Source organism: Gobio gobio (genome assembly GCF_949357685.1).
Source record: "Gobio gobio genome assembly, chromosome: 1".
Taxonomy (NCBI): domain Eukaryota; kingdom Metazoa; phylum Chordata; class Actinopteri; order Cypriniformes; family Gobionidae; genus Gobio; species Gobio gobio.
In genome coordinates this window covers 61,330,609-61,341,523 of record NC_137097.1, presented here as the reverse complement: position 1 = coordinate 61,341,523, position 10,915 = coordinate 61,330,609, and the positions used below count along the sequence as shown (strand labels likewise).

General features: G+C 38.8%; 1 protein-coding gene across 2 annotated transcripts; it reads left to right on the top strand.

Annotated features, from left to right (window-relative positions):
• Positions 1-708: 708 nt before the first annotated feature.
• Positions 709-10,170, top strand: ubfd1 (ubiquitin family domain containing 1). Of its 2 annotated transcripts, none has more exons than XM_079831628.1 (7): positions 709-897; positions 1,802-2,083; positions 3,784-3,992; positions 4,121-4,186; positions 7,085-7,190; positions 7,266-7,348; positions 7,550-10,170. In XM_079831628.1, the coding sequence occupies exons 1-7, from the start codon at positions 882-884 to the stop codon at positions 7,658-7,660; spliced, it is 873 nt and encodes a 290-aa protein (XP_079687754.1). In that variant the 5' UTR covers positions 709-881; the 3' UTR covers positions 7,661-10,170. The 2 variants fall into 2 exon arrangements, with proteins under 2 accessions (XP_079687754.1, XP_079687755.1); XM_079831629.1 differs by lacking the exon at positions 709-897 and adding an exon at positions 1,165-1,374.
• Positions 10,171-10,915: the final 745 nt, after the last annotated feature.

Genomic DNA, 10,915 nt, shown 5'->3' with positions numbered 1-10,915 from the left:
ATCCACAGAGCGAATGCCAATCCCGAGTATTTGGAAATCATCAAACTTTAACAGGCTACGTCACATCTGGAGTAGTCGTTATATTATATATTTTCTATTTTTTTTTATCTCAATAAAGAATAGCTTACAACATTTACAGACAGAGACAATAAACAAAATATTACATACATAATATAAATAAACAAAACAATAAAAAATACATAGGCCTACATAAACATACATACAATTCTAAAATGATAGATGGATGGATGGATGATGGATGGATAGACAGACAGACAGACAGTAGATAGATAGACAGACAGACAGTAGATAGATAGATAGATAGATAGATAGATAGATAGATAGATAGATAGATAGATAGATAGATAGATAGATAGATAGATAGATAGATAGATAGATAGATAGATAGATAGATAGATGGTATTCATTTCTTAGTATGAAAAATGTAAACAATATTCGAAAATAATTTGGTAATTGTTTCTTCAAAGTGATAACGAAATTAGAAATTGGGTGATATACTGTCATTATAAGTTGCTTAATACTTTGCATTAAAAGTTTATAATTTACTGGATAACAGTTATGAATAATACAAATATTGTGTGGTCAGAATTTTTTTTGTCGAAGATGCAACTCTATGTCACTAAATGTACGATTCCAAAATAAGTTTCATACACCAGGGGGCAGTTGCATAAACGTAGCCAATATGTTAAGAACTAGTTTGATCAACTAGCAGTTAGATGGCTAACTTTTAACACTAGTCTAAGCAGTTTATGCAAACGGCCACAGATTTTAAAATCGCAAAGTCACTACGGGAAGCTGCAGAGCTCATTCACTGACAGCACGCTCTTTCCCAGAAGCCTTTCGTATTGTACACAATCATCATGGCGGCGCAGGATGGTAGGTAGCATGAAAATGTACTTAAATGCCATTTCCACTGTCTTTGCGGTTTTATTTATAAGCGTATAACATCGGTTGCAGTTATTTGGAACTTGTATCACACTGAATGGACGTTGCTTGAACTTGTCAGGGTTAAATAATAGCAAGATATTCTGTGATTAGCCCAAACAGCCATCTCGAAAACTTCGGCTGTGTCACAAAATCTAGTGGACGATCTACCTAGATGGCATTCAGGGGAAGAATCGTGAGCGCGCTTGAAACGTTCACACGTTTCCAGAACGTTCGATCATGGGGACCACGGGAGCGTTTGCAACGTTTAAACGAAGGTTTCAATCGAGCCCGTGGTGCCCAAAGATGATGTCTATGTAGGCAGCTCACTGACTTTTGAGACACAATCTTGATGTGAGCATGCGAATATTAGCACAGCGGGCTGGCTAAGTTACTGATGAGTCAGTTGTGGACGATTACAACACACAGGTCCGTCATGGGAACCGTTATTGGTCTTAGTTCAACAGTTGGGTTCAAATTATAAAGGTTTCTGCGCCTTTGGACACGAGAAAGTCAGCTAGCTTTAAAACTATCTATACTAGAGATAGTTTATTTAATAAATAACACATCTAAACTGCCATTTGTGGTAGTGGGAATCTAGCATGAATGTATCCAGCTGTTAATTGTGAGATTTGGATAGTTACCGGTACCTTGTTTTCTCACTAGTATTATAAATATTAGCTGTTTTATGTATATTCCAGGAGGATTTGTTTTTTTATTTATTATTGTCATTAGATTAGATTAGATTTGTCATGGTTATATCAGTACTCTATCTTGAAACAGATCATTTCCTTATCAGTATAAATAAAAAAAACACTTTTGATTGATATCCTCTCATCTGCAATTGTTCCCACAGGAAGTGAGGTAGTAGGAATGGAGGCTGAGGTCACACAGAAGGTACCAGAAGTGTTGTGTGAAGCTGCTGGACTAGGAGATGCAGCAGGGACTGAACAAGCATCTCTCACCGATGGTGAAAGCACATCGACTCAGGCCGCTGCTGTCAGCAATGGAGAGGAAAGTGATGAGGGGAAAGAGATGGTGGAAGTGAAAATCATTTGGAACAAAAACAAATATGATCTTAAAATTCCTTTAGACGGCACTGGTGCTAAGCTGAAAGAGAGGATTCACACTCTCACTGGTAATGTAACTCTCTTATCATGAAAATTGTGGGTTTAACGGCATATGTACTTTAAAGGCGGCATGAAATGTATATGTGATGTACACCGAGCAGGCATAACATAATGACCTAATAATGTGTTGGTCTCCCTTTTGCTGCCAAAGCAGCCCTGACCTGTTAAGGCATGGACTCCACTAGACCCCTGAAGGTGTGCTGTGGTATCTGGCACCAATATATTAGCAGCAGATCATTTAGGTCCTGTAAGTTGCGAGGTGGGGCCTCCATGGATCGGGCTTGTTTGTTCAGCACATCCCACAGATGCCAAGTCAACACCTGAAACTCGTTGTTCTCCTCAAACCATTCCTGAACCTTTTTTGCTTTGTGGCAGGGCGCATTATCCTGCTGAAAGAGGACACGGCCACCAGAGAATACTGTTTCCATGAAAGGGTGTACATGGTCTGCAACAATGCTTAGGTAGGTGGTACGTGTCAGCATAACATCCACATGGATTGCAGGACCCAAGGTTTCCCAGCAGAACATTGCCCAAATCATCACACTGCCTCCGCTGGCTTGCCTTCTTCCCATAGTGCATCCTGGTGCCATGTGTTCCCCAGGTAAGCGAACCACAAGCACGTGATGTAAAAGAAAACATGATTCATCAGACCAGGCCACCTTCTTCCATTGCTCCGTGGTCCAGTTCTGATGCTCAGTTTTGGGGTCAGCATGGGCACCCTCACTGGTCTACGGCTATGCATCCCCATACACAACAAACTGCGATGCACTGTGTATTCTGACACATTTCTGTCAGAACCAGCAGTAACTTCTTGAGCAATTTGAGCTACAGTAGCTCGCCTGTTTGATCGGACCACACGGGCCAGCCTTCGCTTCCCACGTGCATCAATAAGCCTTGGCCACCCATGACCCTGTCACTGGTTCACCCCTGTTCCTTCCTTGGACCACTGTTGACAGATACTGACCACTGCAGACCGGGAACACCCCACAAGAGCTGCAGTTTTACAGATGCTCTGACCCAGTCGTCTAGCCATCACAATTTGGCCCTTGTCAAACTCGCTCAAATCCTTACACATGCCCATTTTTCCTGCTTCTAACGCATCAACTTTGAGGACAAAATGTTCACTTGCTGCCTAATATATCCAACCCACTAACAGGTGCCATGATGAAGAGATAATCAGTGTTATTCACTTCACCATAATGTTATGCCTGATCGGTGTATATCCAAGTGAAACGACTTTTCGAATTGGAAAAAAATGTAGGGCAGGACTTGTTTTTGTCCATTGGGAATTGATTGGATGGCCGTGGTTTGCTATTGCTGTGATGTCATGTGAGTGACAGGTTGTCCCACCCTTACGCGAGTAAATACATGAATAAAAATACTGAACTTATAATTTCAAATTGAATTAAAATTTTAAATTTGATGTAAAGATTTTGATCAACTGCTTCAGTCTCAAAGTACAATTATAAATTGGGACAGTATGAATTTATTTTAATACGGAAGAGCAGCTAACAAGCTTCCAGCATAAATGCAACGATCGAAAACACTGTTTTTAATCAAATGTGGAAAATAGATATAAAAAAGATGCTTCATGGTATGAACTGACTTTATAATGTTATGTCATTTGGAAACTGACTGTATTATATTAGGATCAGAGTTTGAAATTAAACACCTAATACAATTTTTATTTTTTCTGTATCATCATAAGGTCTTCCACCTGCTATGCAGAAAGTGATGTACAAAGGCCTGCTACCAGAGGACAAGACGCTTCGAGAAATCAAAGTGACAAATGGTGCAAAGATTATGGTGGTTGGATCTACAATAAATGATGTACTAGCTGTAAATACACCGAAAGAAGTTATTCAGCAAGAGGTTAAAGCTGAGGAGAACAAAAAGGAGCCATTGTGCAGGCAAAAGGTGGGAAACTTATTTGACCAATGTGAACTTCAGCAGTTAAATTAGGATGGTATATACTTAGAATGCTTTTGATTATACTGATGTACTTCTAGTTTATAAATGCAGCTGTGGATACTTTTTTTTCTCAGCAACATAGAAAAGTTTTGGACAAAGGAAAACCAGACGATGTCATGCAATCAATAAAAGGAACTAAGGTAAGCTGAATCTGTAAAGCATAAAATATGAGAGACTATACCAGATTACTGCACACATGCCATACAAAATTAATGAGATGTCTAAACCTCAAGAACTTTGTAATCCAATACATTTTAAACTGCTCTGTTCTCACAAGCATAATTTTCACTTGTGGTCTCAGACTTTTGGACAAATACAGGGGTTGGACAATGAAACTGAAACATCTGGTTTTAGACCACAATAATTTATTAGTATGGTGTAGGGCCTCCTTTTGCCTGCCAATACATCATCAATTCATCTTGGGAATGACAGATACAAGTCCTTCACAGTGGCCAGAGGGAATTCGAGCCATTCCTCTTCCAGAACAGTGGCCGGGTCATTATGTGATGCTGTTGGAGGAAAACGTTTTCTGACTTGCCCCTCCAAAATACCCCAAATGGCTCAAAAATATTCAGATCTGGTGATTGTACAGGCTATAGGAGATGTATAACTTCTCTTTCATGTCCATCAAACCATGCTGTCACAAGTCTTGCTGTGTGTGCATTGGTGCTTTATCATGCTGATACACGGCACCCCCTTCATCATGGTACAGTGTTTGAACCATTAGGTCCTTCAGAATAGTTCGGTAGCTCTTGTCAGTGGTTTTTAGACCACTGGTCCACCCCACTGCTTCACCGTAGCCACGCAACAGTTTTGGTGTTAAAGGGATGGTTCACCCAAAAATGAAAATTCTGTAATTAATTCCTTGCCCTCATGTCGTTCCAAACCCATAAGACCTTCGTTCATCTTCAGAACACAAATGAAGATATTCTGATTAAATCCGAGAGCTCTCTGACCCCCTCCATAGACAGTAATTTAATGAACACTTTCAAGGCCCAGAAAGGTAGGAAAGACATCATTAAAATAGTCCATGTTACAACAGTGGTTCAACATTCATTTAATGAAGTGATGAGAACACTTTGTGTGCAAAAACCCCCCCCCCTAAAATAATGACTTTATTCAACAATATCCTCTCGTCTGGGCCAGTCTCCTACGCTGTTGACATAGTAAATGCAGTGCAGCGTAATAGTAAGAATGCCAGCTTACCATTGGCCGACACTGTTCACGTGAGAACCCCGACGCATGCGTGTGATGATGCTGACACGGGAGCTAGCCAATGGTGAGCCGTAGAACTCAGAAGTGCTGCACTGTTTACACTACGTGAACAGACGAGAAGAGATTGTTGATTTGGAATCACATGAGAGTCAAGTCAACTTTATTTATATAGCGCTTTTAACAATGCAGATTGTTTCAAAGCAGCTTCACGTGTTAAATAGGAAAATAATGCAACATAATTTTATTCAGCCGTATAGCCGTTCTGGAGAAAACGGTGATGTCATCAGTTCATTTCAATTATCATACAGTGACAATGTGGGCTTTAGATCAGTAATTTAGTTTATATGGTTAATGTAGTTTAATAATTAGATATACTTGTAGCCTGACGTCTTCACACTCAATTCTAGTCATAATATGAGTCTGATACTGCTCCGTTGGGCTGTGATTATGGGGCGTGTTTCAACCGAACCAGGAACCTCAATTGGATAGACCTACAACCAATCAGAGCAACGGAGCGACGCATAACGTTAGTTGTCAACAGAACTCAACTGCACTGTGTTGCCAAGTCCGCGGTTTTTCCATGTCCGCGGGTTGAAGTGCCCCTTATGTGATATACAGACCCAGGAATGCAAATTTTAGCAGGCAGCCCTGCCAAAATAACACATTTTACCCCCCAAATGCCTTTTTTTTTTCCGGAGACCGGAAAGGTGAATGCATAGGCTATACGAACAAGTTCTCCTCTTAGGATAAGAACAAATTCAACCCAAGCGCCTTTGATGACGTGGATTACGTTACTGTTTATCATCTGTCCATCATCGTCTAAAACCCGCCCTGACAATTTCATTGGTCTGTACAGTTTCTGTTCGGGCATAATTACTTCTCTACGTCCAGACCGAACTGCTCCAAGTTGTCGCCTCTGGCTTGCTCCGTTGGGGACACAAAATTTTTCAACTAAATATCCAAATATATCTAATGTTTCCTTCCAGTGGCAAGGAAACCAAACCAGGTGACCTAATGGAGAAAAATAAACCTTGGGAGAAACCAGGCTCAGTTGGGGCGGCAGTTCTCCTCTGAGTAATTAAAGAGTGAGTAATTAATGACAGGATTAACATTTTTGGGTGAACTAACCCTTTAAGCCTCTTTGGGGATTCTCCACACCGGATGTAAGAAATTGAAGGTGATCAGAGAACGATACATGTTTCACATTGTCCACAGCCCAAGATTTGCACTATTGGCACCAATGAAACTGACATTTGACATTGGCATGAGCCCGACCGTGAATATTGTCTCTGTGGAGCTCCCGACAAACAGTTTTGGTGGAAACGGGAGAGTCGAGTTGCGTATTTAATTCTGCAGTCAGCTGTGGTTTTGTTTTTTGGATACAATCCGGGTTAGTACCTGGACATCCCTTTCAGACGGCTTCATCTTGCGTCGACAGTTACTCCTGTTGGATGTGGTTCGTCCTACGTGGTGGTATACCAACATTACCCTGAATACCAAAGCTCAGCCAGCGAGAGACACGGCAACATTTTGTCCACTTTTGGCACTATTTTATATACAGCTGTGCTATTGCTCTGCTAATTTAACCTTCACACACTGCTCCTACTGTTGAAATGTTAAATCAGTCAAGATTGGCCACCACACATAGGCGTGAAACCTCCACTATATTGACCAGTGTTTCATTGCCCATCCCCTTTGTGTTGTAATGTAAAGCATGTCAGTTTAGTGATCACATGCGCAGCTGTAAAGCTCTTTTTAAGGACCCAGAGTAAGTTCCTTGTGCGTGCTAATGACATCCGAGTGATCGCTTATTTGTCAAACAGGAACGTCTGCCAACAGTGCCTTTATCGGGAATGTACAACAAATCTGGTGGAAAAGTACGACTCACTTTCAAGCTGGAACAGGATCAGTTGTGGATCGGAACAAAAGGTGATTTCATCTTTTGATTAAAACTGTATTTGTGATGCCTGCTTTATGCTGATCTTGATGTTTTCCGGCCTGCAGAAAGAACAGAAAAAATCCCGATGGGTTCCATCAAAAATGTTGTGACTGAGCCAATAGAGGGTCACGAGGACTATCACATGATGGTATGTGTTTATCACAACATTTTCAGCAAACTATGCATTATATAGGTCATTCTAAACCAGGATTTTGCAACTTAAAGGGATAGTACACACAAAAATGAAAATAAGGCAACACAACAATGTGAAAATGAAAGCGACAAGAATACTTTGTGTGTGTGTGTATGTGTGTATATATAAAAACCTTTTTTTTGTTTTTCACTATAGGCATTTCAGCTGGGTCCAACAGAAGCCTCACAATATTGGGTCTACTGGGTGCCTGCACAGTTTGTTGATGCAATCAAAGACACAGTTCTCGGAAAATGGCAGTATTTTTAACGTGCCTCTATAGACACTGAAGAATTGGGATTTGGAGCAAAAGATTGAAAACAAGATTAACTGGAGCCAACACAATAATCTGAAGAACTGATTTTTCTGAAGTATATCCAGAGCAAACCGAAGGATTGCTGTTGGACAAAATATTTTGGGGGTTTTAAGTGCACTAAGTGTCAGCATCCCGTTTTTCAAACTGTTTCACCACTCGTTTTTTTTTAAAAAGCAATCCCAAGCATAAATAGAAAATTGTACAGAACTTGCATATACATTTCTCGTAGTTATTCTGAAAGAAATAAAAATTATTTAAGGAAAATGATCGATGCAGTAGAAAGATTTTATCTAGTATTTCTCAGTTTACCGTACAACTTGAGCAAACTTGCCAAAGTCGACAGTTCACACAGTTGTTGATTTTACAATCAGCTTTTATCATTGCACAGATTATAGTTTACATGTAAAACAGCAATGGTGTAACGCTCAAATATGGAATTCATCCAGGTTAAAAGAATCATGTGGTTCAAAAAAAAATCTTCATTTTCCTCAAGACTTGTAATAGCACATGGAAATCTCATCTCATTTTCTATTGAGAGTCTTGTCGTAGAATTACAACCCTAAAGCCAAGAGTACGTTTGCTCTGCCTCTGTGCTTTGGACACAGTGATCCTTTGAAGAAGGCAATACCTTTTTAATATTTTATTGTTAAATGCACCAACGTCCTTAGCCCAAGTTCCTCTCAAATCAGATGTAATATTAGGGAGAACAGTGTTGATGTGCCCTTAATACACAATCGTGTAACTAAGTTGCTGATGAGTGACTATTTTGATCATGCATGTTGTTGTTTTTTTCAAACGGTGCTAACCAAATACAACCATTTTTATTTCAATAAAGCCCAAAGGAAGGAAGAATTTCAGTGACCTTTCTGTAATAAATTTGCCTATATGCTGTCATTTAAACAAACTCTAAACTCACAATTAACATTCCTCTTAAATCACACATTTTAGCATATATGTCAAGCTAGTAAGCTACATCATTTAAAGTAACCAATTATGTTTCATATTTATAAAGAATACAGGTGCCTGTAGTTGAGGATTTTAGTATGTGAATGGGTAACCGAGGGGTAAAGTGTGCCAGTCTCAACTATTAGTGATGAATGGGAATATGAGTACTTTTACAAAATGTGAAAAAATAGTTTCACTGCATTCAATTTTTTGGGAATATTAAGCTATTACACTGCTGATTGGTAAATGTATGCAGCAAAAGGCGACTTTGGAATGGTATTCTTCTTTTAAGTAATTTTATCTCATATTAATTTGAAATGCGAGGATGTCATATTTTCAATTTTTTTCCAAGTCATATTTCAATGGCCCCATATTATAGCCTGGTCTTACCAGACTCTAGTACATTTCATTTGTACAGAGAGTCTGGCCACTCTCCTTTAACAAGCGTTTACTTCCTTGAAGGCGTACTCTGTTGAAGTTTAAAACTGTTGAAGTTTAAAACTATTGGATCTGCCATAACCAATCGCTAACGTTTGGTCGTGACGTATGTCATCTCAAACTAGAGCAGGACATCAAGGTCATTGTTCTCAGCCACTCCCTCTGTTCGCTGACTGGACCAGTCAAAATTTGCTTGGAAAAAACCTAAGAATATACCGCCAATCCCAGACGGAGTACTGAAGGAAAATGAAAATTGAGCGGAAGGCCAGGCTACCCATATTATAGACAAGCCTTCTAATTCCAGTCGACAACAGACATCTAGAAATATAATTAGGCATATTAGTTTTACTCCAATACATTATTTCTCCTTCACAGCTCATTTTGCTGTGGCAATTTGTTTCACCTCAAATCTTAAAAGCTCTCATTTTATTAAAAGGGCCTAATTAAACATATCTCAGATGTATTATTTCAATTACTATTAAATAAATTGAATATGCATTTTGCTACTTGGTTTTAGAAGTCGTGTTGCTTTTCAAAAATCTGCTGTCGTCTTGCATCACCAGGTGTAGATCTTAGGTTAAGAAGAATAAGAAACAACCTAAAATGTAGGCCTACTTTTGGTATGTAGCAGTGGTACAACACAACTGCATTATTTGTTTTTTAACCTTACTTAATCTATTAAGCTAAGACATTTTTTCAAGTAATGAGTAAAATAGCGTGTTATTTAAAATTTCCAACAATATCGCAAGTTACTTAGTTTTCCCATTTATTGACTGACCGCTCTCCTGTCCCCATGTTGAGAGGAATCGTAAGTGTGTGAACGTGATGCTTATTGTAGTTCTTGACTAAATGTGAACGTGCGTTTACTCATCGTACTTGCATAAAAACAGTATTTCTCAAAATGAATAAAAGCGTTGAAACGCAAACTCAGAATGTTACACAAACCTTCTATAATTGAATGTGAAATACTTTATGCTTTTAATCTCACTTTAATAAACAATGTATTCGCTGCTGACCTTTGATAATCCAATTCAACCATACTAATAAGCAAAAATGACTATAAACATCACATTTGTGTTTCATTTTTTGTCTTTATTGCTGAAGTAAGACTGTTTCTTCTGCGTCATATTCTTTTGCAATCCAAAAAGCAGCACAGCAGAAAGGTTTGTTTGAGCTGCGCCCTCTACTGAACAGGCATGAATTTGCATTTTCTTCGGCCTGAAGCTTATTCATTTCACTTTGGGTGTGAAAGGGCCTTTACATTTGACAAAAATAGAACTTTTTTGTTATTAAAAAAGACAGCCCGTAGTAAAGTAACACATTACTTTCCACAAAAAGTAACACATTACTTTCCAAAAAAAGTAACTGACACAATTAGTTACTTATTTTTTAGGTAGAAATGTTACGCAATACTATAAAGCATTACTTTCAAAAGTAACCTTCCCCAACACTACTGACGAGTCGTCACCTTGGAATTATGAGGTTCTGACATTTTTGTCAAAATTGATTTATTAACGTATTCTTATTCTGTGATATTTTTTTTTTTTTGGGGGGGGGGACTTTTTATTTATAAAACGAAAAGGTTCTATCTACAAATTCGAATGGAATGCAAAAACTTTGAAGCTCAATTTCTCAGAACTGCTAAAAATGCAATTCCACGGTGGCAGATTTTTTTGACTGCATATAAATAGTGTGGTTATGCACTATTTCGGTGCAAGGGCTTTCTGAAAATATTTATTTATTCACACATGAGTATTACAAATGAGTACAACAGCAGCATAAGCAAACAGTTTTAAGCAGCCTTCATTAGAGTCATTAGAAGTGAT